The sequence below is a fragment of the Gopherus flavomarginatus genome, chromosome 4 (assembly GCF_025201925.1).
Source record: "Gopherus flavomarginatus isolate rGopFla2 chromosome 4, rGopFla2.mat.asm, whole genome shotgun sequence".
NCBI classification, from domain to species: Eukaryota; Metazoa; Chordata; order Testudines; family Testudinidae; genus Gopherus; species Gopherus flavomarginatus.
In genome coordinates, this window is record NC_066620.1 from 98,602,699 (window position 1) to 98,629,737 (window position 27,039).

Here is a 27,039-nt window from a genome sequence, read left to right on the forward strand (position 1 = left end):
TGTAACAGTACCTGATGATTGTTAGGACATAGATATTCAGGCCTGTCTGTAAAGGCCTATACTTTAAGAATTTAGGTAGATTCATAGATTCAAGGACTGGAAGGGACCTCGAGAGGTCATCGAGTCCAGTCCCCTGCCCTCATGGCAGGACCAAATACTTTCTAGATCATCCCTGACAGACATTTATCTAACCTACTCTTAAATATCTCCAGAGATGGAAATTCCACAACCTCTCTAGGCAATTTATTCCAGTGTTTAACCACCTTGACAGTTAGGAACTTTTTCCTAACGTCCAATCTAAATCTCCCTTGCTGCAGTTTAAGCCCATTGCTTCTGGTTCTATCCTTAGAGGATAAGGTGAACAAGTTTTCTCTCTCCTCCTGATGACACCCTTTTAGATACCTGAAAACTGCTATCATGTGCCCTCTCAGTCTTCTCTTTACCAAACTAAACAAACCCAATTCTTTCAGGTCTTCCTTCATAGGTCATGTTCTCAAGACCTTTAATCATTCTTGTTGCTCTTCTCTGGACCCTCTCCAATTTCTCCACATCTTTCTTGAAATGCGGTGCCCAGAACTGGACACAATACTCCAGTTGAGGCCTAACCAGTGCAGAGTAGAGCGGAAGAATGAATTCTCGTGTCTTGCTCACAACATACCTGTTAATGCATCCCAGAATCATGTTTGCTTTTTTTACAACAGCATCACACTATTGATTCATATTTAGCTTGTGGTCCACTATAACCCCTAAATCCCTTTCTGCCGTACTCCTTCCTGGACAGTCTCTTCCCATTTTGTATGTGTTAAACTGATTGTTCCTTCCTAAGTGGAGCACTTTGCATTTGTCTTTGTTAAATTTCATCCTGTTTACCTCAGACCATTTCTCCAATTTGTCCAGAACATTTTGAATGATGACCCTGTACTCCAAAGCAGTTGCAATCCCTCCCAGTTTGGTATAATCTGCAAATTTAATAAGCGTACTTTCTATGCCAATATCTAAGTCGTTGATGAAGATATTGAACAGAGCCGGTCCCAAAACAGACCCCTGCAGAACCCCACTTGTTATACCTTTCCAGCAGGAAACCATTAATAACTACTCTGAGCACGGTTATCCAGCCAGTTATGCACCCACCTTATAGTAGCCCCATCTAAATTGTATTTATCTACTTTAGTTTATCGATAAGAATATCATGCGAGACTGTATCAAATGCCTTACTAAAATCTAGGTATACCACATCCACCGCTTCTCCCTTATCCACAAGGCTCGTTATCCTATCAAAGAAAGCTATCAGATTGGTTTGAAACGATTTGTTCTTTACAAACCCATGCTGGCTATTCCCTATCATCTTACCACCTTCTAAGTGTTTGCAGATGATTTCCTTAATTACTTGCTCCATTATCTTCCCTGGCACAGAAGTTAAACTAACTGGTCTGTAGTTTCATATTCTTATTACTTAGCGAGTTATAGAGGTATAAAAGAAAGAATCAAAATCACTGTTTGTCTGTGTAAGGGCCTTTTTTACTGTGACAGTCTGAGGCCTGGTTTTCAGGCTCAGGCCTTGAGCTAAGCAGCAGAGGCAGTCATAAACTGGGAAGTGTATGGTCACATCCTTACATTCCAAACTACTCACATTGAAATAAAGGTGCTATTGGGCGGTTAAAAATACAGTTCTGTTCTGATATTCCTATTACCTCCAGAGAAAGGGAAGAGCCTAGAAGATGTAAAAGGAAACTTAGTTTGATAGCATCTTGTCTGGCAAGAACTCACTTTTTAATAGCTAGGATGTGAAATCCTTATTTTTGTATTGTTCTATCACTGTAGTCTTCACTTTCCTATTGTTTGTCCATATAATCTTTGTTTGGTTCTGTAATTGTTTTAACAATGATTCCCTACACCTCAGTGACAAGATTAGTAGGATCACTTCATATGTGAAACTTTATCTTATGGTTGGCAGTTGCACAGACCACACAGTCCTTATGGTCATTTAAGTCTTATACTATTTTGATTGGTTTACCTTAAAGACTGGCTTCTCAACATGCCTTTTGGATGTACCGGTGTCTTTAATACAAAACAAATAACTTGTGAGATATACCTTTGTTAAAGAAGAGTTGTATCTGTCTATATCTGTATATCTTACTGATCACATTTCTATTTTAAAATAGGCAGCATGGTCCAAACTATTTACAATATATTGTCATCTGGCTGCTTAGTCAACAAAACTTCCTCAAACTGAAGGGGTCTGTTACTGAATGCTTTAAATGACTTTTTTCTGACTGGCCAGGCAAAATGAAGCACTATACTCAACTTGATGGCATTTCCTGGTTTGTCTCTTTGTAATACAGTAACTTTTGAATACTACATCCAATCAGTTCCAACAATTTGGGAATATTCTAGGAAACAACGGGCAAAACCCTATTGATTTTGGTAAAAACTGGAAACTGGAAAAGCCACTAGCACTTAAAGTATCAGAGGGTAGCCGTGTTAGTCTGGATCTGTAAAAGCAGCAAAGAATCCTGTGGCACCTTATAGACTAACAGACGTTTTGGAGCATGAGCTTTCGTGGGTGAATACCCACTTCCTCATGCTCCAAAACGTCTGTTAGTCTATAAGGTGCCACAGGATTCTTTGCTGCTTTAGCACTTAAAGGTTGCTCCTTGCTCTTCCTATGAGACCCAACTAACACAGCAGAGAGGCTGTTGCTTAACCAGCAGGGGGAGGGGGAGAGAGAGAGGAGCATGAAGCAGATTTCATTCCTTCCTTACTCCATGCATCCTGCTTCCCCAAAGTCTATAGAATGGATGGGGGAGAAAGAGCAGCAGCCATCTGCCCATCCCTTTGACTCTAAGAAGGTAGAAAGATACTAAAAAGGGGGGAGGGAAAAGAGGAGAGATCCTCTATGCCAGGGACTCTGTGTGACTGCGGAATCCTGAGATGAGGAGGGAAGGAAATAGGGGAACACACACAGCCCTCGGAATGGGGCGGGGAGACAGCAGGAATAGGGAGACGCATAGAAACAATAGACACTCATCAAGAGCCCATTGGCTAAAAGGAGAACTAAGGGTATGGCTACACTTGGAAATGTGCAGCGCTGGGAGTTACAGCTGTGTTCGTACAGCTGTGTAGGGAAAGCACTACAGTGTGGCCACACTGACAGCTACCAACGCTGCAGTGTGGCCACATTTGCAGCATTTGCAGCGCTGTTGGGAGTGGTGCATTGTGGGCAGCTATCCCAGCGTTTAAGTGGCTGCAATGTGCTTTTCAAAAGAGGGGGGTGGGGTGGAGTGTGACAGAGAGCGTGGGGGAGACAGAGAGAGTGGATTTTTGGAGCTGACACTGTTCTCAGCTCTCTACCTTGCAAGTTCTAAGGACTGGAAGATACACAGTGCCTACCTTCAATCATTTTAAAAGTTTTGACCTTTCCCCCACCTGTCTCTTATTCACTAAATGCAAATTATGCACTCCTAAATAGCCTTCAGACCACATAAGCAGCTGCTCAACACGGACTACCCCCTCCCCTCTCTCCTCAAGCAAACAGCTGTGAACATTCCAAAGCAATTCCCCTGCCTCCGCTCACTCACTCGCTGGAGCAAAGAGCAGCTGTGTTTGTTTTTTAGCTAAGTAGCTACGGGGAGATCGGAGTTCAGCCATTCTTCCGGTTTGTTGTGGACAGGAATTCTGGGATACCTCCTAATACCCTGGAGGCCAATAACAGCGCTTTTGGTGGCCACACTTGATGAGCAGCGCTGCATCACCAGCGCTGGAATCGCTACACCCCAAGCAGACCAGGTGTACAGCCAGCACTGCAACCAGGGAGCTGCAGCGCTGGCTGTGCTTTGCAAGTGTGGACACAGAGTGAATTGCAGCGCTGTAACCCCATCACCAGCGCTGCAACTCTCCAGTGTAGCCAAGCCCTAAGATGAGGGTGTGTTGCTAGCTTGGAAGGTTTTAATGATTGCAATCTGGGACAGACTTCATCCATTCTGAAGAGGCATTTGCACTGAAAAATTTGGGTAACTCACTGAGCTTGGCCTATGTGAAAAGGTAGTGCATGACCCTCTAACGATATTCTATCAAATATTATAGCATGATCTACTATATCTCTGCTAGGAATTTACAGACGCTCTCTGGGTTACGCAAACCCGACTTATGGAAATCAGACTTATAGAAAAAGTTCCGTAAGCCTTTTTTTTTTGGCGGGGGGGGGGGGGTAATTGTCGGAGATACGTTCCCGACTTACACATAAATCAGGGAGCTTCTGTATGGGCATAAAGCATATAAAATGGTGGGGGGGGGGAGTGCAAAGGAGATGAAGTTACTTCACATTTTAGCAAGAATATGTGGTTAAGCCTGGACAAGTAAGCTGCTGTAGTTACTCAGCCTATATTCAGCTCCTCTGAATGAAACACAGAACTGCTGCTGCTGCTTGACATGTTTTAAAAGTTTAGGCCTAAATTATGGCAAAGATTCTGGCCTATGTCTGCATATATGTAACATTATAGTTACAAGCAGCTCCATATATTCTGTATTATTACTACACAAGATTTGGTAGTGTCCAAGAACTGGCCTGTACTCTCCATGCAGTCCCATTGGGCCAAATTAACTCCTAGTGTAATTCCATTGACTTGAACGGCACTATATCAGAAATTAATAATTTGGCCCATTGTCTTTGCTGGGGGTAAATCAGAGAGCAGTTGTTATAAATGAACAGAGTTATCTTACAAAAGAAAAGTTCAGAGTTGAAGGCCTGAACTGATTTACAGTATAAACAATCTTTTAATGTACACAGCACACATTTAACAAGAAGTTAAAAGACAGTTTGTCAAGTGCCAGCAGGAACTCATTAAACCACTATTCCTGGGAGCTGAAAACCCCCCTGCATTACAGCCTATTCACTAGGCAACAAGTGCTTCTATTAACCCCATTTTATGAGAGGCAAATGAGAATATACACTTCCTTGGAATTAAAGTTTAGCCCCCTGTACTACCTGCCACTTATTGTCATAGGCTAAAACTATCACACAACATCTAGAAGGGTACAAAATTAAGACATCTATGCGAACTGGTTACAGAAAGTTCAGGATGGGCAGCTGGTGCAATGCACATTGTTCTCTAAAAGAATATTTGATACATATATTAAGTCTGTATGCTTTTCTGACAAGAGGCCATAATGCTTACTGTCACATTTGAAAAGCTTGTCTATGAAGCATATGGAAAAGGAATTAAAGTGGACAAGAAGACTGATCCTCTATATTGTCTCCTCTATATAGTCATCCAAAGAGAGGACATTTTTCTACTTAGTTGCCTCCCTCCTGGTGTGAAGCCACCAATGCCTCTTAGAAGCAGGCAGGCAGTCGACAGCAATATGTATATGCTTGTGAAAACTAAACTCCTCCGCAGACAGTGGGGCCCTAATCTAAAAGGAATCTTGGGATTCTCATGATATCAAAAACAAAAAAACACCTCACTTTGTGCAGTACGACGATTCTTCGAGATGTGGATCCCTATGGATGCTCTACTGTAGGTGACACTTAAGCAGTACCCCTTCTGGAGAGTTTGGACTTCGGAGTCAGATGTCAGCACCGTGCTGTTGAAGATGACATCGGAGGTGCAGTGCCCATTGATTGCATAGTGTTCTGTGAAAGTGAGGACTGATGCCCATGTTACAGATCTCTGAGATAGGGACATCCCTGAGGAAGGCGATGGATGAGGAGATGGACCTTGTGGAGTGTATATGAATGACATCTGGAGGGGTCACATTACAAACTTGGTAACAATGTCTGATACAGTTCGAGTCCCACCTGGAAAATCTTAGGGCTGATATTGCTGAGCTTTTTGATCTTTTTGCCAGAGAAAAAAGCCTAGGGGGACTTCCTGAAGGTCTTTTTCCTGTCCAGGTAGAAGGCCAAGACTCTCTGGACAAGCAGCGTATGCAATATAGCCTCCCTGATGTCTTGGTGAAACTTAGGGTAGAAGTTTGGAAGGTGAATTAACTGATTCATGTGGAAGTGAGAGGTTACCTAGGGATCAATTTTGGATGCAGTCTGAGTGTAACTTTGTCTGGAAAAAAATACCATGTAGGGAGGATGCACCATCAGAGTTGCTGTCTTTCCTATTCTCCTGGCTGTTTTCATAGATAGGTATGAAAGGGGGCCTAGTCAGTCTTTCAGATCCTATGTGGGGCGCAGGAAGTCAAGGCTGAGGGAAGAGGTTTACTATGCCCTTGAGGAATGTTTTTTGTAGTAGGGTGTGACAATACTGAATACCCTTCTACAAGTTGGTAAAAGGCTGTAATAACCACTAGGTGGACCCTGAGAGAGCTTAGAGATAGTCCAGACTGTTTTAGGGTTAAAGCATAGTCTAAGGTATGTGGAAGAGTCACGGATGCTGGGGAGATTTGTTGGGACAAGCACCAAATCTGAAAACCTGGACCATTTCTCCAGGTAAGTGCATCATATCGAGGACTTTCTGCTGTGTAACAGAACCTCCTGTACCTCTCTCGAACTGGAGCTTTCTAAGTGCTGGAATCAAACAGGTGCCATGCCTTGAGACGGAGAATCCTCAGGTTGGGGTATAGGCAGGACCGGCGCTAGGGGTTTGAGCGCCCTAGGCGAACGGCAATTTCGCCACCCCGCGCGCTAGTCCCGTGGCTCCCGTGGAGCTGCCGTAGTGGTGCCTGCGGGACAGTGATGTCTGTGAGAAGGGGATCCCTTTGCAAACATTATCTGGGACCTTTCACCAGTTTAAGGAGTTTTTCATCGTGGTGAGTAGTGACAGCAGTTTGTGCAACTTCTCCATGCTCAGTCTATAAACTGAGCCAAACCATATTTGGAGACATTGTATGTGGAGCCTAGCATGAAGTATCACTGCCACACCCACTGCCGTATGTCCCAAGAGCTAGGGGCAAAGCCTGGCCAGTATCTGTAAGCTGCTTGGGATGGTGTCTATGAGTGTGACTAAAGACAGGAACCTGTGTGGACATAAGAGGGCTTTGGCCTGTAATGCATTGAGATCGGCCCCTACGAATTCCTGGCATTGAACTGGAATGGGAGTGGACTTCTTGTATTGTAGTGTCAGTGACTTGGTGAGCCTCCCAGAGAGATCGGGCTCTGAGGAGACCATCGTCCAGGTATGGGTAAATCATTATCTCTTGAGAGCGTAAATGAGTGGCCACTGCTGAGAGACCCTTGGAAAATACCCTCGGGGCCAATAATAGCCCTGAAGAAGTGGGTATTCACTCACGAAAGCTCATGCTCCAAAACGTCTGTTAATCTATAAGGTGCCACAGGATTCTTTGCTGCTAATAGCCCAAAGGGGAGCACCCTGTATTGGTGGTGGTTGTGTCCCAGAGTGAATCTGAGAAATCATCTGTAAGCTGGTAAGATCGAGATCTGAATATAGGAGGTCCTGGAGGTAGAGGGCTGAAAACCAGTTTCTCTGTTCCAGTGCTGGAATGATCGTCGATAAGGTGACCATCCTGAATTGTTGAGCCTTGACAAAACTTGTTGAGAGCGCTGAGGTCTAGTATGGGTCTCCAACCTCCCTTCTTTTGGGATATCAGGAAATAATGAGAGTAGAACCCCTTGCCTCATAGATGTTGAGATATTGGTTCTATGGTGCCTAGCTGGAGAAGGTGCTCTATCTCATGTAGTAGTAAACTCTCATGAGGAAGGTCCCTGAAGATGGATGGAGAAGGGTGCTGTGGAGGGGGTAGGGAGGCAAACTGAATGGAGTATTCAGTTTGGACAATCTCCAAGATCCATTGGTCTTATCTTGTGCGTTCCCAGGTACTGCGGAACACTGCCAGTGGTGGCCAAAAGGGGGTGGAACAATGGTCAGCTGTGACATTTGGAGGAGGGAGTGGTCTAAGAGTGCCTTGACCTGCCCATCAAAGTGGGGTTTAGGCTGGGATGAAGATTGTGTGCCAGATGGTTTTCATTTACGGAATTTTCCTTTCTTTCTTTGCAGCGCGGAGGCTGGTACTGAGACACATGATCTATGCTGGAACTGGGGACTAAATCATCTCTTCTGTCCTGGTGTATAGATACCCAGTGACCAGAGTGTAGCCCTTGAATTTTTCAGGGTGTGAAGGGAGGAATCAGTTTTCTTGGCAAAGAACTTTATGCCCTCAAAGGGAAGGTCCTCATCCATGGACTGTACCTCTTTTGGGAATCCCAGCAAATGAAGCCATGATGCTCAGCGCATCACCACAGCCGTGGAGACAGACCTAGCTGCCATGTCGGCTGAATCAAGGGCAGATTGCAGTGATGTCTTTGCCACTAACTGGCCCTCCTGGATAATGGCCTTGAATGAGTCATGATGCATTTCTAGCATCTTTTCAATAAAGTCATTCAACTTTGAGTAATTTATGTAATTGTATTTTGCCATGAAGGCCTGGTAGTTAGTGATATGAAACTGTAGAGTGGCTGAGGAATATGCTTTTCTGCCTAACATACCAAGGAGCTTGCAGTCTCTGTCAGAGTGAGAAGCCCTTGACAGGTGGTGTTGGCTGCACGAGTTGACAGCATCCACCACCATGGAGTTGGGTGGTGGGTGGGAGAATAGGAATTCAGATTCCTTAGTGGGGACATGGTATTTTTTGTCCGGCTGCTTGCAGGTTAGGGCCACTGATGTCAGGGTTTGCCACACAGTGTTTGCTAGGTCTAAAATGACCTCATTAATTGGAAGGGCAATCTTTGAGGAGGCTGAAGAATAGAGGATATCAAGGAGTTGATGGTAGGTTTTACAGACTTCCTTCAATGAACCTGGAGAGTATCTGCCACTCTCTTTGCCAGTCCCTGAAAGAGATCAAAGTCATCCACCAAAGATGGTGGAGAAGGCATGATGGCTTCATCTGAAGAGGAGCAGGAGGATGATGTGGTCTTCGGAGTCTCTTTCTCCTCAGTACCGGCTTCCTGTTCCTCTAAATCTTGAGGTGGCTCCAAAGTGAGTGTGCCTCTAAAGTTCTTGGGCAAGGCTCAGAATTCAAGAGGCACTTTTTTTTAATTTTTAAGGGTAAAATAAAGAAAGGGGGGAAACTACAGCTAGAAATACTATTCTACAACTAGGAGACTAAGTAATTATAGGTGAGAAAATTAAGATGATAGTCTTAACAGACTGCTAATGGCTCCTTCTCTCGCCAAAAGTGGTCGAGAATGAGCTGAGGATGGTTAGCCCATGTGCGCTGGCTAGCCTCGTGGCACAGCCCGAGGAGACAGAGCATGTGTGGGCCCAACAGACATTGCTACCAAAGTTCTCTGATCAGCAGCGCAGGGATGCAGGTAGACCTACAATGAAGCACCCATAGAGACAATACTCAAAGAATAAACACCACAAACCAAAGACACTGGAGCAAGGTAATTTCTTCAGGAAGAACTACATTATGTGAATGTTAACTTTGGGGTAATTTTATATATTTTCACCTCAAGGGAGTATTTTACAAAACGCCATCAGTGTAAGTGAGAAATATTTCACATATTTAATGAAAGATTTGAATCAACAGATGGAAGGAGACAGAAAGAGACGTGGGCTGCTGTGAAACTGGCAAAAGCCAGTGCTTCAGTCAGGGTCTGCTACCGGAAGCAATGAGTTTACCAGCTTGAAGTTCTTCCAACTCTTTTTCTCAATGCTGTTATAATGTGAGACATATAAGACTTTGAGAATGAGAAATGCTTTGGATCAGTTGAAGTTTCTGTAAGGGTTTCTGTAAAGGTTACTAGATAGCCATGGTTTATCCCCCTATGATATGAATAAAGTTGAGATGTCAATCATTCTGAGTTTTCCCCATTTCCTCCCAAACACCCATGAACTGGACTCAAATGATCTTTCTGATGGAAGTTCAATAGCAGCAGGGCTACCTGATCTTTATTAGAGAAGAATAATTCGCCTCTGAAGAAGTCAAGAGGGGGACAACCCTCCTGAAGGTATTTATCTGTCTAGGCAAGGGTGAACAGATGTCCCAATTTTATAGGAACAGTCCCTATATTCAGGATTCTGTCTTATATAGGTGCCTATTACCCTTCAATCCCGGTCCAAATTTTTCATACTTGCTTTCTGGTCACCCTAGTCTAGGCATTTATGCTACACCTTGTTATCTGAGTGTCTGTATGGCAAACTTGAATTTGAGGCAATGGAGATCTTGAGATACTGCAACAAATAATCATTTCCTGAAAACTGCTGTGCAATAGGGATTTAAAGCTATTCAAATCAACCTCTGTTTGTAGCTCATACTTCAGATATCAGCAGAAGATTCATAAATTACAAAAACAGACACATTGAACACTAGCATACATAGTATTCAATTCTTGTCATTAACTCTGCTGTTTATTTTTCCAACATCTACACCATGTTGAAATGGAGAAAGTTTGTATTTTCAAAGATAGGAAAAATTTCCATCCTAATTTCCTCATTTTTATTACCTCTTCACAAATATTTATTTAACTTCCTTAGGACAGAGAGCTAGGTGCAAATTTAGTTGCTCACCTAATTGGGTTTTCAAGTGTTTCATTTTATTTCTTTTCCAATATAAACAGGTGGCTCAGCAGCAAGTGCATGCTGCCACATGGAAAGTCAGATTATAGGATCAGAGAGGCTGTACACACTGCCAAAGCCCAGTTCTGGTCTCCTGAAGGAAACAAATCACTCTTATCGAAAACTAAACGCCCAATGGCTATTTTTTAGCAGTGGAAAACCAATCACTTCTCTTCCTTTCTCTTTGCTAAGCGTTGCCAGATTTTGACATAAGGAAAAATGTCATGTCTGCAATGCAAGGGATTAGGTAGGAAACTGCATTCATCATAAAGACACTAAGGAGTTATAAGCATATAAATGCAAACTCAGACAAACCCTTATCACTAAAGCCATACGAAGTTAGTGTTTTTCAAAAGATTACTTTATAGTAACTTCTGCTTCATTATAGGCCAGATATTGATACCCAGCATGACTAAAGATAGGTCTACACTTACAGCAGTGTGTAGAGGATAGGCACTGCATACCCAGCTAACACGGGTATAAATAGGAGTGTAGGTGGTGAGGCGCCTACACACCTGAACTCGCAGGTCAGACCCCCTACCTACCTAAGCACTGCCTCCCACATTTCCTTGGTTTTAACTCTGGCTCTGATACTGTTACCCTGAGTGATAGTAATTGAGTCACTTAGACCACAATTTTCCAATGTGGCTTCTGATTTTTGGTGCCTCGATACTATAAAGGAGTCTCCAGCACCCAAGCCTGGGTTCAGACTATTACACCCAAGTTATTTTTAAATAAAAAAGAGAATACAAGGATGAAACCCATTAAGATTAACTATTAAGTCAAATTAGTGCCACTTTCTTTTGTTTCCACATGAACTGAATTAGATGACAGACACTCTCACAGAGCTTGAGTTAGAACCATTTCCCCTTCTCCCCCCCATCCACCCCCATTTCAAGGTAAACAAGTCTGACTTAACTGCTTTCTTAATCAGATAAGTATATAAATTTTAGTGTCTAGAGTATGAAACATACTCTAGCAATATCTTGTTATAATGAATATCTGGAGATTAACAGAAGTTGCAAATTTATCTCTCAGAAATAATGAATCTGGTGAATGGACACATATGTTTATTATACCGAATATTCCAGGTAATGCTGGCCTGTAATATCAAACCAACAAGCAGAGTGATGGCTCTAATATAACTAATTAATTAGTTCCATCATAATTTTTGTTTTATGACACTTTTATATGCCAGTAGTCAATTTAATGGTGTTTTAAATTGAACTACAGCCCCTGAGAGAGATGCTACTGACGGTATCACAAATCTTGTAATCAGATTTTTTTTTTTTAATTTCAAAGATGACCTAATAAAGTTACTTTATAATTGAATCAATCCTATCAACTTCTCCCTTGTGAGATTTTATTCTTTTTTTAAATCATGACAAGATTAAAGATCAGAAAACACTTGCCACCACAATTTCTCCCTCATGCAGCAATGAACCTGATCTAGGTTTCCTGTGGAATTTTAATAGCATCCTCCAGAGGTATAAAGAGGGAATTGCACTTTCCCCTCTCCCCTCCACCATTCATGATACAGTGAGTTAAATCTGCTTATGTCTTATACACACAATTTTCCAGGGGAGAAAATGCCCCCAAAACACTTTATATTTCAAGCAATATCTTAAAAACATGTTAAGTATCAGAGGGGTAGCCGTGTTAGTCTGGATCTGTAAAAGCAGCAAAGAATCCTGTGGCACCTTATAGACTAACAGACGTTTTGGAGCATGAGCTTTCGTGGGTGAATACCCACTTCTTCAGATGCATGTGGTGGAAATTTCCAGGGGCAGTATATATATGCTAGCAAGCAAGCTAGAGATAACGAGGTCAGTTCAATCAGGGAGGATGAGGCCCTGTTCTAGCAGTTGAGGTGTGAAAACCAAGAGAGGAGAAACTGGTTCTGTAATTGGCAAGCCATTCGCAGTCTTTGTTCAATCCTGAGCTGATGGTGTCAAATTTGCAGATGAACTGAAGCTCAGTAGTTTCTCTTTGAAGTCTGGTCCTGAAGTTTTTTTGCTGCAGGATGGCCACCTTAAGGTCTGCAATAGTGTGGCCAGGGAGGTTGAAGTGCTGTCCTACAGGTTTTTGTATATTGCCATTCCTAATGTCTGATTTGTGTTCATTTATCCTTTTCCGTAGAGACTGTCCAGTTTGGCCGATGTACATAGCAAAGGGGCATTGCTGGCATATGATGGCGTATATTACATTGGTGGATGTGCAGGTGAATGAACCAGTGATGGTGTGGCTGATCTGGTTAGGTCCTGTGATGGTGTCGCTGGTGTAGATATGTGGGCAGAGTTGGCATCGAGGTTTGTTGCATGGATTGGTTCCTGAGCTAGAGTTATTATGGTGCGGTGTGCAGTTACTGGTGAGAATATGTTTCAGGTTGGCAGGTTGTCTGTGGGCAAGGACTGGCCTGCCACCCAAGGCCTGCGAAAGTGTGGGATCATTGTCCAGGATGGATTGTAGATTCTTTAAAAGCAGCAAAGAATCCTGTGGCACCTTATAGACTAACAGACGTTTTGGAGCATGAGCTTTCGTGGGTGAATACCCACTTCCTCAGATGCATGATGTAGATTCTTGATGATGCGTTGGAGGGGTTTTAGCTGGGGGCTGTATGTGATGGCCAGTGGAGTCCTGTTGGTTTCTTTCTTGGGTTTGTCTTGCAGTAGGAGGCTTCTGGGTACACGTCTGGCTCTGTTGATCTGTTTCCTTATTTCCTCGTGCGGGTATTGTAGTTTTGAGAATGCTTGGTGGAGATTTTGTAGGTGTTGGTCTCTGTCTGAAGGGTTAGAGCAGATGCGGTTGTACCTCAGTGCTTGGCTGTGGACAATGGATCGTGTGATGTGCCCGGGATGGAAGCTGGAGGCATGAAGGTAGGCATAGCGGTCGGTAGGTTTTTGATATAGGGTGGTGTTAATGTGACCATCACTTATTTGCACCGTGGTGTCAAGAAAGTGGACCTCCCGTGTAGATTGGTCCAGACTGAGGTTGATGGTGGGGTGGAAGCTGTTGAAATCGTGGTGGAATTTTTCCAGAGTCTCCTTCCCATGGGTCCAGATGATGAAGATGTCATCAATGTAGTGTAGGTAGAGAAGGGGCATGAGTGGACGAGAGCTGAGGAAGTGTTGTTCCAGGTCGGCCATAAAGATATTGGCATATTGTGGGGCCATGCGGGTGCCAATAGCAGTGCCACTGATCTGGAGATATATATTGTCATCAAATTTGAAAAAGTTGTGTGTAAGTATAAAGGCACAGAGCTCAGCAGCCAGTTGTGCTGTGGCATCATCAGGGATACTGTTCCTGACAGCTTGTATTCCATCTGTGTGTGGGATGTTTGTGTAGAGAGCCTCTACATCCATGGTGGCTAGGATGGTGTTTTCTGGGAGGTGACCAATGCATTGTAGTTTCCTCAGGAAATCAGTGGTGTCACGGAGATAGCTGGGAGTGCTGGTGGCATAGGGTCTGAGTAGAGAGTCCATATATCCAGACAGTCCTTCAGTGAGAGTGCCAATGCCCGAGATAATGGGGCGTCCAGGATTTCCGGGTTTGTGGATCTTGGGTAGTAGATAGAATAACCCTGGTCGGGGCTCTAGGGGTATGTTGATTTCTTCTGGTGTTAGTGTGGGGAGTGTCCTGAGTAGATGCTGTAGTTTTAGTGTATTCCTCAGTGGGATCCGAGGGAAGTGGCCTGTAGAATTTGGTATTGGAGAGTTGTCTGGCGGCCTCCTTTTGGTAGTCAGACCTGTTCATGATGACAACGGCACCTCCTTTATCAGCCTCTTTGATGATAATGTCAGGGTGGTTTCTGAGGCTGTGGATGGCATTGCGTTCTGTACGACTTAGGTTGTGAGGCAAGCGATGTTGTTGTTCCACGATTTCTGCCTGTGCACGCCGGCGGAAGCATTCAATGTATAGGTCCAGACTGTCATTTCGACCCTCAGGAGGAGTCCATGTGGAGTTCTTCTTCTTGTGCTGTTGGTGGGAGGGGCACCTGTGTATCAGTGCACTGTTCAGTGTTGTCCTGGAAGTATTCTTTGAGTCGGAGACGGCGAAAGTAGGCTTCCAGATCGCCACAGAACTGTATCATGTTGGTGGGGGTGGCAGGGCAGAAAGAGAGTCCCCGAGATAGGACAGACTTTTCTTCTGGGCTGAGTGTGTAGTTGGATAGATTGACGATATTGCTGGGTGGGTTAGGGGTACCACGGTTGTGGCCCCATGTGGCAGGTAGGAGTTTAGACAGCTTACATTCCTTTTTCCTTTGTAGAGAGGTGAAGTGAGTAATGTAGATCTCCTGTCTTATTCTAGTGAAGTCCGTTTGTATAGAAGTTTGGTTATTAATGAGAGTCTCCAGGTTGGAGAGCTCTTTTTTGATGTTTTCCTGTTTGCTGTATAGGATGCTGATCAGGTGGTTCCTCAGTTTTTTTGATAGAGTATGGCATAATCTCTCACTGTGGTCTGTGTAGTATGTAGATAGCAGTGGATTTTTTACCTTTAGTCCATTTGGTATGATGTCCATCCGTTTGCATTTGGAAAGGAAGATGATATCTCTCTGAATTTGTGCAGACTTCAAAGAGAAACTCCTGAGTTTCAGTTCATCTGCAAATTTGACACCATCAGCTCAGGATTGAACAAAGACTGCGAATGGCTTGCCAACTACAGAACCAGTTTCTCCTCTCTTGGTTTTCACACCTCAACTGCTAGTACAGGGCCTCATCCTCCCTGATTGAACTGACCTCGTTATCTCTAGCTTGCTTGCTAGCATATATATACTGCCCCTGGAAATTTCCACCACATGCATCTGAAGAAGTGGGTATTCACCCACGAAAGCTCATGCTCCAAAACGTCTGTTAGTCTATAAGGTGCCACAGGATTCTTTGCTGCTTAAAAACATGTTGACATCACAAAACACATTTCTCCAACACAGCAGAGCAGTCTCAAACACAGTGGCGTTTATGCTGCTTGTTTGTGATGTGGCATTTGACAGAATGTTTCAGTTCACAAAATGCCAAGTCCTGCAGTCCCCACTCACTTCTATTTAGACAAAAAAGTCCATGAGATGATGGGTAAAACTGGCATTGGCCTACCACGGACAATGGGGGTGGGGGGAAGAAAATGCTTGACAGAGCTCAACAGTTCTCCAGGGGCATGATCAAGCTCCCAGTGAATCAATGGAAAGGCTCCCATTGACTTCTATAGGCACTGGTTCAGACCCAAGGAGAGTGCCCAATGCTACAGTCCTTGAGGGTGTGCAGCATGTATGAGCTGCCTACTACTAGCTGATATGGTGGAAAACAGGATCATACACTCATCTCCTTCCTGTCCATTTATGGGTGTCCCTGATGCTAGCCAGGAGCAGTCCTAGATCTTTGCATCCTCCCCTTCTTGTTGACCCATGCAGAGTACAGCTACAATCTCACCCTCACCCCATACATTTAGCATAGTTCATATATCTGATAGTTAGTATGACAATAAGATTGAGGAATTCAAAGAGAAGGTAGCTGGAGAATCACATTAAAAGTGTGTCAAGGTAAAAGATACATTTATATCAAGTGGATACCTGAATTCTACTGGAATGCATTAAAGAAAACACTGATTGGTGAGGAAGGCTGCTGTAAAATGTCTCCATTTTCAGCTGATTATTGTTATTATTTTCATAGTGCCCTAAATGTACATAGTAAGTTGCGCAAATGAAGTATATTAAAACATACAGCAAAACTCCTGCCGCTAAAAGCGACACCATTTCAACTTCTGATGCTCACCTATGGTTATAATGGGTAGCCCTGACATTGCAAAACAGAGTACTTAGCATTACTGGGATGATTCAGTGGAACAGGTTAAAAGAACATAATTTTCCTGCAGAAATGATCATTTTCTGTTTCATTGCTACTCTCAGGAAATCACTATAATTACAGAAATGCATGAAACAAATGGATTTTTACATAGTTTATATCTGGATTTTTCTCTTGCAGCATGAGGATAATTTCTTTTAAATGGATTAAAAAAAAGAAACTAGTTTTAAAATAACTGGCTGGAGAGAGAAAAAGTAATACAATCATCATCATCTCCTCACCATTTGCAGTGTTCTTTTTGAAATTATCCAGAAATTCTTCCAGGAGCTGTGACTGGTTAGGAGGGGGTAACAAGTTTTTCAGGTCCCTGGAAGTATCGCCATCTGACCACGATGTACATAATGCTCCCTTAGGGCCATAATGACTTGCTCTCACTGTGAGCGTGACACTTCTCTCGGAAAACAATAATTCCATCTGCCTGAGGTCAAGATCACACACAGCCTCTCCGTTTATCATCAAGATTTCATTGCCCACTCTCAGCCCTAGGAGAATGAGAAACGAAAGAAAATAAGAAGGGAATTCTGGAGTGCTGATGAACAGGGCTACAAAATAAATTATATTGCATTTTGATTATATATATTTATTTATACAAATGACCTAATCCTGCAGCTATCCCACTGAAGTCAGAGGGAGTTTTGTACGTGCGCCATGACTGCAGGATTGGCTATTTGTTTTGCCACCTATGACATGGCTGTTTCTACTCAAAGGCTAAAGCAGGACGCTCTGACATGCAGCTTTAGAAAAGCGTATGACAGAAGAATCACACAGCCTCTCAGACCATGAGAGTTCGTTTTAAGGTGGCTCTCAGCATCCTGAAAAGCCTATAGGCAAAATAACTCTTATTTTAGGATCTCAGTTCAGGAAACACAAGGAGCTTTATCAGGCTGATTTGTTCATTCTTGCAAAAATTACAACAGGGAAATCTAACAAGTGAGGTTTTTATGGGAGAGTTCAGTTAGATCCAAATAGTGGCAACTTGTACATTTTAGGATCAGCAACAACCAGTTGGCCACTGCACTCCAGATGACTAAGGGAACATTTCTCCCCTTCCTTTGCAGATGGTCCCAAACACAGCAGAATTAATGCAGTTCAGCAGTGTGGAGGGGAAGGTGATATCTTAAGAGGCTGATGAGGAGACATAAATCCATGAGCACCATAAAAGTAGAGAACTTCAGTGGTACCCTGCAATGTAATGTACAAGGTAGTTCTTTAGGAGCCAGCCTTTTGCATATCACTGCTTGTTGCAGGCAAATGGGAAGCTAAGAGCCATGGAGGTTAGTTCAGTCATGGAGGTTCCACCACGTGAGATGGAGAATTTCTCTCTTCTGTCCCTGTACAGATCCCAACATTTAGTGTGGGTGCTGGTAGCAGATTTTGCCCCAAGTGTAAAAAAGCACTTTTTTTACTTCACTTCTCATTAGAAGGGTTCCTCAACCACTTCACGTAAATTATCTTACCTAGCATCATCTGCTATACATGGTGATCAAGCAAGAAGACCAAGGGTAGTAGAAGCAAAGAACCATTTTCAGGAAATTTTAAAGCTCCCTAAAGTTTGCTACTTAGTAAAAAGTAATTAAAAACGTAATAGTGGTTAGTGCAGCCATGACACAAACCTTCTTTGTAAGCCAGTCCATCTGGAAGGACATCACTTATAAATATATGAGTGAGATGCTGGTTTTCAGCAACTTGAGCTGTGACTGCAAAACCTGGAATTAAGAAGAAAGATAGTTTTACCCTTAATACTTGGTCTGCTTAAAACAACAATCAGGTGAATTTCTGGCCAGGTATTTCTCAGTTTTGTATGTTCAGTAGATTTAATCTACATAATCAAAAAGGAGGTGACATTTTGTACTCCCAACTTGTATACACACACGCCTATGCAGACTCACACCCTAAGGACAAATTCTCTCATGTAAATTTCTTTACTCTTAAAAGCAATGTAAATAGGTATTATGAGATATTTTATTGTTTTTCCAAGTAGGCCTGATATAGCTTTTCAATAACACAGATCACCAGATCCAGTGAAGGTCTATAAAATACTTAGACAAATATTGTGAGGATTTTATATGATTTCTTGTAAAAACTGGGTGAGAACAGTGTCTGAAGACATGTGAAAATTGTGTGTTTATGTACAACTGACACAATCAGGATCAGGCCCCCATACTGATGGATGCTGTACAAACATTAAAAAAAGAAAAGAGAAAAAAAGCCCTTCCCCGAAGAGCTGCCCCTCAGCGGCTGTTTCCTTTCTGTAGCTAAGAATGCTTGACACAAAGAGATGGATGAGATCAGAAGTCAGCATGATGGAAAAGGAGTTGTATGCTAATTAGAACCTGTGGCTCCTGTTAGCACAGACTAAAAATTCCCTAGGGAGTGTTACTGTAATACTTCTTGAAACAGGACTACATTAACAGGCACACTGGAACTTTTAGTGAGAACCAGCAGAGTCTGCACAGGCCAATTAGTGTGCAACACACTACTACGTGCTAGAATTTACAACTCTCTGGTGCAAACTAATGCACCATGGTGACATGCCCTTAAAATCAATGGAAAGACTACCTTAGTGGGAATGAATTGGCCTGAATGGGAGTGAATCAGGACCCCAACTATTGTTTTTTCTGTTCCAATTTTCCTTCTACAGTATTATCTTCCTTCCTTTTTTCTCCCCTGCCTCTCTCATTCTTGTCAACTGAATGACTAAAGTCCACATTTCACAATGAGCAAACATACGGATATTCTTAGGCACTACCTCCCACAGGGAAAAGAAGCCAGTTAAAATTTCTGTCAAATGACAGCCTGTTGGCACAGGATCAAGAGAATGTTTTGCTGCCAAAAAGGAAATCATATTTTGAGAGTAGGCTGGGTATTTCTGTTTAGCCGAGCATGAGAAAGTTGCCTGCCAACTCTTCAGCAGCTCTTTTACTAGCTGGTCAATGAAGTGGCATGGGGAGCCTTTCACTTGCTCCCCGAAAATGCAAGAGTCAAAAAACAGAAAAAAGTCAGCAGTATCAAATGAGAAATCAGGTCTTCCTTCAAGTGCTAACTTGTGCACATTGCGGACTTGTCATACTGAACATGTAGTGACCCAAAAGTTGTCAACAAAGAGAAAGCTCATGGAAGGAAAAATTAAAGCTTCAAAAAGAACAAAGAAAATAAAAGGAAAATCATTGGGAGGGATTTTACTAAAACTTACCAAAATCAGGTATGTTCTCAGTTTTAGTAAGATGAACGTGATAAACATTTAAAGGAAAAATTTCTATTTCATCGTATATCTGTTAGAGAGAAAACATCACAAGTTGTTAAAACTATAGGACTGCAAAAGCCAAAGGTTCAACACATCATTGAAATCAGTATCATTTTAATTATTCAAAAAAAATAAGCTGCATTGTTAAATAATCCATTAACAAAGTTCCAGATTCTGCCACCTTTACTCACGTTAGACAAGTGTGTTATGTTGCAAGTATCACTGAATTCAGTGGGACTAACTCTGGAATAAGGTATTACCTAATAGGTGAAACTCACTCATGTGCAGAGCACCAGCACTAGGCCTAGGCACCATTAAGTCCCACTTAAACCCTCAAAATAGTCTTTAAACTAAGGCTTAAGTGATGTCCTAGATCTCTAGTTCTCTGCACATGGGCGAGTTTAACTCATTGTGAGTAAGGGTAGCAGAATAGTCTGTAATCATGATCTAATCTAAAAATCCCATTTTGTACCTAATTCACAGACATTTATGGAGTATAATTTAGCTGTAGCTACAAATATCGAGACGTTCTTATCTAAAATCAGTCAAACTTGCCTGATCTTGTATGTATTCGTATGCTTCAGGAATACAATACTCAATGTTTTCATCAACTAATCTTCTAAGTTGAAGACCACAGTGTCTTGGTTCCAGCTGCCTCATCTAAGGAATGAAAAGAACATATTTGAAATTCATGATTTATTAACAGAATCCCAGATGTCAAAGAAGCCACACACATAAAGCCTTTAGAAGTTAAGCAAAGTCAATCTTCAACAAGTTATTTTCTAAATGGTTTTGTGGTGTATTGTCTGTATTGCCTAGACGATATGGTTCCAGCTCACATCAGTGTGATTTTCAGTTTCTTGTAAGGATACTCAGGAAACACTTGCATTAACATTACAGCTTGGCTGTTAGATTAACCAAGCATCATTATGTGTTTTCAAATAAACTGAGAACTCTGTTCTGTCCTTTTGAACTTGTATACATCTTCATCATTTTCTATGGCTCTTCTGCGCGGCGCACTTCTGCGCATAAAACAGATGTGGAAAACACAAAACGGATGTGGAAAATGCATATGCATATACAGGCTCTTAGGAGAGAGGGATTTCCTGAGGGATTGCTTTTATTCCACTTTTTACTGCCAGGTTTCATCTACGATAGTGAGTAACACCTACTTTTCACCATATGTAGTCGAAGTGAAAACCTAGTATCTGCAGGAGGTCAAAGGGGAATGGGAATACTCCCTAAGGATACTAGCCTAAAAGAGATGAGCCCCTGGCAAGTCAGTCTCTTAAATTTAGCTCGCTGCTCAGACTAATCTTGCATTTCAGAATTAATAGAGCAATGTTTCAGAACAGAAGGCAGCTCTGCATCCATTACGGTCATTTCACCTCTCTGTTTAACAAGCCTCTGAAGATTGTGAAATCTTAATCAACCGAGGAAGGATTGTTTAGCTGAACATTTCTTTATGTGTTACAGAATGTATAGGTAATGTGTGCCCTTTATTCTAAATAATTATATTAAAATGCATATTCTCACTCGGTGTGTTATGCAAAGTTTTAGGTATGCAGAATACAAATGAGTGAAAACCATCAAAATATAGTTGAGAAAAAAAATTAATAAATCAGACACCCAGACTTTTAAACAATGTGTTGTGTTAAGGAAGATTCCTTACTCTCACTAGAATGGAATGGCAATGTAAGAAGGAGAGAGAGCCAAAAAAAATGTAGCAGAAAGGAGTCAGTGTTAGACTACTTATGAAAAACTTTACATACAGAATAGAAATAAAAGATAAAACAGAAAAGGGTTTCATTAAAAGGAAACATTAAAATAAAGTAACTTACTATTAGACTACTGAAGTGATACAGGCATAACAAAACTATTTTCTACAGACAAACATTCTGGAGCAGTGTAGTGAAGAACACAAGTAATTTACTTTTAAACTTGATTTTTATAGATCTCTCTCTCTCTTTGTTTCTTTTAGCAGGGCTTCTATGTGTCACATTATCAATCCATTGCCAAATGTTTCAGTTCTGTCTTGCCATCTGGTGGTCACACCAAAGTCTTGTAGGATAATAGCCTAGCCCTTCTTTCCTAAAATTTAGCTCTTTTGCACATGGTGGGGTAGACCGTTCTTTTTTGAAATAAGGACTAATTTCCTTCTCAGTGATTCATGAGGAATGGGGACTAACTAACATGAGCAATGACAAAATTATATCTTTTTAGTGACAGTATGTAGATTCACTGTGACTTGGCTAAAGCACTATCCTTGTGTCGATTTAGAAAATGCAGATAATGCCTGATTTTTTGAAAAAAGTCATTTTAAGGCTCTTATTTTGTTCAGCTATTATGGAGAGAAAGTAGTTGTGGCTATCTTTCCGTTAGAAGCCCTGGCACTCCTTAACTTCAGCAAATGTGTTTTTTAATCCGGAGATAAGGTCAATTGGACATATTTGTCAATTAACAGGAATTTTAAAATGAGAGTTTTTTCCCAAAATTTATTGTTTTATTCCATTATAGTTTGAAAATGGTTTGATTCACAAATTCAGTCAAGTTCAATCTGTTTGCACAAGTGATGATTAACACCCTACACTATTTTTGGTGTTGTGAAGGCTCTGGTCATGGCTCCACAGTTAATGCAGAGTTCTATTTTGCCTTTAAAGCAGTGATTCAACCTCTTTGCTTTGCATGAAAACTACAGCGTATCCTCCCCAGACTTACAGCACCTACTCTGAGAACAGGCTGAATTTTTTGAGAATTTATAAATAAATCCATTAGTTAATTCAAAACATTAGGTCCTTTAAGAAATTAACATCTGTGTCAGTCTTTTCTTTGTCCCAAATAATCTTATCAATGGAATACTGCAGACACTTCAAACTTTCCATATAGTTTAAAAGAACCAAAATCTTACAGAGTCTCTATCTGAAGAAATTAGGTTCTAATTAAGCAAAGTTATTAATGATTATTGTCTCTAATTGTTATGATTATATAGACTATAGAATAAGCTCAAGGGAACAGTGTAAGCAGCTCTTAAGTGGGGCCATTGTGACATCAGAGGTAAATCAACCAGTTACCACTCTTCCTCTACAGCTAATTTCCATGCAACAATTCTATTCATTGTAACGACTCAGTGATAAAAGGCAAACTGGACATATGTCAAGACTTCTCATGGGTAGATTAACAGGTGCAGCTGTTATTGCTCTTTCAAGATTCTTGACTGCATGCTAGCTTAGGCATCAAAGAATGTCCATGCCACCGTTTGAAAGGCCCCCATGACACTGCTGCTTTGGTTCCACTGAGCCTTAAACAGAACTGCCAGAAGCACAGGAGGAACCCTTAAATTACAGGGACAGTGAGACTCAGAGACTGGGCTCTCCCTGCTTCAGCATCAGAATAATTAATACACAAGTATAAGTAGTGGCCTTTTAAAGCATACAAGCTGCTTTCAGGTGTGAGAACTCTGTACCTTGCATGCCAAAGACAAAACATCTTCCACTCTGTGTTCTGGCTTGAGGGTTAACGTGACTCCTGGCCTATCACAGAAATGAACATATGTTTGGATTTCCCAAGTGCTCTCTTTCTGGCCACTTTCTGATGCAGAGCAGTAGACATTCAAAAATTCATCAACTTGCTGCTGAAAATACAGGAAAAAATTGACAGTACATGGAGATATGGCAATATCAATAATATATTATACTGGAGGTTTGCTACTAGTATGTACAATGTGCATTTAGCAAAGGTATCACATTAAGCTCTTTCCTGCCATATATGGAGATATACCTATCTCACAGAACTGGAAGGGACCTTGAAAGGTCATCAAGTCCAGCCCCCTGCCTTCATTAGTAGGACCAAGTACTGATTTTGCCCCAGATCCCTGAGTGGTCCCCTTGAGGACTGAACTCGCAACCCTGAGTTTAGCAGGCCATTGCTCAAACCACTGAGCTATCTCTCCCCCCTAAACTGCAGCAACACAACCGTGAAGGGACTTTGAACCCTCAATCTCCTGATCTGAAGTCAGACACCTTATCCATTAGGCCACACGGTCAGGTCGAAATTAAACCAACTCCCAGGGGAGAAAGCATCACATCACTGTATTGGCTGGGAATCAAATCCAGGTCAACTGCTTGGGAGGCAGCTATGCTCACCACTATATTACCAATGCACCTGGCATACAAGAACAAATTACGTTACCAGTTCTCACACAATATCACTGACTTTAGTCCAGATTTTGTCTAGAGAATTGATTTCATTATTTCTCTGGCATTCAAATGACACTATTTCACCCACCTATCATGTTATTAGTTCAAACTAACTCTTAACGTGGCAAGATTATACATATACTCACAAATGGAAAATGGTTTTAGGCATAATTGTGTTATCCTGTTTATGTAAACAAATGAAAAAAGCCTTAAACAGGATTAAACAATTAGTACCGTATTTTATCAAAGACTTTGAATAGATCACTGTACAATAGAACCCCAGAGTTATAAAAACTTTGGAAATGTAGATTGTTCATAACTCTGAAATGTTTGTAATTCTGAACAAAACAGTATGGTTACCTTTCAAAAGTGAACAACTGAATTTTGACTTAATACTGCTTTGAAACTTTACTATGCAGAAGAAAAATGCTGCTTTCCCTTTTTTTTTTTTTAAAGTAGTTTATGTTTAACACAGTACTTTACTATATTTTCATCTTTTTTTTTTTTTTTAGTCTCTGCTGCTGCCTGACTGCGTACTTCCGGTTCCAAATGGAGGTGTCTGTGATTGACTGGTCAGTTCATAACTCTGAGGTTCTACTATATTTCTAATGAGAAAAGAGGATAATCTAGTAGTCTTCCAGCAGAGGGCACTATGGAGCAAGAAACATCTGATAACATAGCAGAGGCATAAACTACTCCTGCTATACCTACAGTTTAAGATTATATTGTTTGTTACACAGTGAAGGGTGTGATCTTTCACTACTTAGGCTTAAACTGAAGCTCAATCCAACTTTAAACATGAAATACATCTGGCAAATCACAACCAACTTTAATGTGGAGGTAACGCATGACACAAAGCCATTTTGTATACATTTATACAACCGTTTCATTCATCTTAAATATCCCTTTACTATCTTGCTCATCTTTGCCCTTTCTTCTGTGCCACAATTTATTATTCAAAAGTAACCCACCAAAGGAGAAGAAAAATATAACTACAGCTGCACTGTGTTGAGACTAGACCTTCAACCACTGTATTAGGTGTCAGAACTCTGATCCAGATTGTGGCTGGCCTCTGCATATGTAAACAATAGAGGGGATTTGTGAGGGAGCACAAGGAAAAGGATCCAACCACAAACAGAGCTTCCAGGACTCTTCTGAGTGCAGGATCTCCTCCATGGTGTGAGCCACATCAAAGTAGGAGGGGAAGCAGAGGTGAGGCCATGACCCTGTCCACTCCCCACCAGCTAGCAAAGCCAGCCATCTATGCAGGGGAGGGGTAAGAGTGTGTGCACACCTTTTGAACACTTGGATACCTGGGAGATGCAATTCTGCCTGGAACACCTGCAGGGGCCATGCAGCCCCAGGGGCCCAGTGCAGGGCTGTGATTAAAAGCCACAATGGAATCCTTACAGTGCAGCTACCTTGGGCAGGGATTGCATTTCCCTCTCTATTGGCACAGCACCAAACCTAATGACCACACTCAACAAACAAAAACAATGTCATTGTTATTCTTGACATGCATGACAATCACGGCAGTAAAAATGGCATCTCAAACAGCCACATCAGTGTATTTACCACATTACCCATAAATACAAGTTGCAGCCAGATTAGAAGCCTGAAGCAGTAATTATTTTATAAAGAGTCACATTTTGATAACTTTCAAAAATCATACTTTCCTAGTGGCAAGCTACCAGCTAGAAAAGGGCAGAGTCTCAGCTGGTGTCAATTGTCATGGCTTTACTGTAGTCAGTGGAACTATGACAATTTATATCTGCTGAGATTCTCCCTCATAGACTCTTGTACCATAATTCGTATAGAACAGTTTCTATATTACAGGATGATAATTCCTATAGAACTATACTCACATCAAAAGCACCAAGAAGATAGGAATCAACTATGAGCTTCTACAACTGTACAAATGATGAAAGAGATAGAATCATAGAATATTAGGATTGGAAGGAACCTCAGAAGGTCATCTAGTCCAACCCCCTGCTCAAAGCAGGACCAATCCCCAGATTTTTACCCCAGTTCCCCAAATGGCCCCCTCAAGGATTGAACTCACAACCCTGGGTTTAGCAGGCCAATGCTCAAGCCACTGAGCTATCCCTCCCCCCAAAGAAAGACATATTGCAAGAATTAAGAATCCTGATATCATGTGTCAAACTGTTAATTCTCAGTGTGCTTCCTGGAGAGAAAGGTGAAGCAACCATGTATGTCAACTCAGAGATGCTACTAGTAATTCAATGGTTTGTAATTATCAATTGGATTATTGAAGGGAAATCAGCCCTTCAGTCTGCCCATTATAAATCAATCTCACTACAATCATTGGTGGAGAAAAATTCAGAGGAGCAAGGTGGGGAAAAACATTATTTAAAGGCATCTTCCCCTGCCCTAACACAATCCCCTTTAAATTATATGATTCAGAGTTTTTTTAACCAACACAAACTGCTGGGGACCCAAAATAATCTGTTTCCCATGTATACTGATGCTCAAACATAAGCATTACTAAGGGCCTGCTGTGAGGAAAACTTAAGTCTTTCTATATTAAACTATAAACATATTCCTTAACTGTGGTCAAGACACTGTTGCTTCACCCACATTTTCCATCTCAGAAACTCTGACATGAAATGAGATTTTTTTTCTGTTATGCCTGCAGTGACTAATACTACAATACTTCATTCATTCCTTGCCACATAAAGCTACAACCACCCATCCAGTTTTCCAGCAACATGTGCCAGGACTATGCCACAGTGTTGCTTGAGGAGCAGTAGAATACTTCATGATTTTCCCATCTCTCTCTGTTTTTTTGTCACCATCTTCATAAGCAACACCTCAGAAAAGCTGCCAGGAACACTTCACTACTTGTATTTCACTGCATTCGCCAGGAAGCATCTCATGAAAGGTTTTGATTGTTTTTGATTTTTATTTGAAATTGGCTAATGAAACTGGGTTGATTCCAACCTTAATGGTTTTGAGAGCTATGATGACTCACTTCTGAATTGTAGTAAAAATATCAGGATCTTAAAAAAATGCATAGGCCATATTTTGAACCCTTAAAAAGTCTAGAAACAAATGCCCCATCTTTGCATATTTAGCAGCCATAGGTCTAGATTTGTTATCCCTCTGCTGCCATGAGTGGAAAGGACTCAAGATGTAGTGAAGGTAGCATCAAAGGGCAAAGAAAGACCATAGATTATTCCTTCCTTCCCTGCAATCCCTTC

At 41.7% G+C, this 27,039-nt stretch overlaps 1 protein-coding gene across 1 annotated transcript in view; it reads right to left on the reverse strand.

Moving 5' to 3' along the window:
• Nucleotides 1–27,039, reverse strand: part of TIAM2 (TIAM Rac1 associated GEF 2) — a 126,330-nt gene that overhangs the window by 55,470 nt on the left and 43,821 nt on the right. Inside the window, exons 9-13 of the mRNA XM_050949637.1 lie at nt 23,086–23,253; nt 20,178–20,282; nt 19,572–19,650; nt 17,992–18,084; nt 16,600–16,860 (exon numbers count right to left, since the gene is read on the reverse strand). Of these exons, the coding sequence (XP_050805594.1) occupies nt 16,600–16,860; nt 17,992–18,084; nt 19,572–19,650; nt 20,178–20,282; nt 23,086–23,253 (706 nt within the window). The remainder of the gene's footprint in view (nt 1–16,599; nt 16,861–17,991; nt 18,085–19,571; nt 19,651–20,177; nt 20,283–23,085; nt 23,254–27,039) is intronic.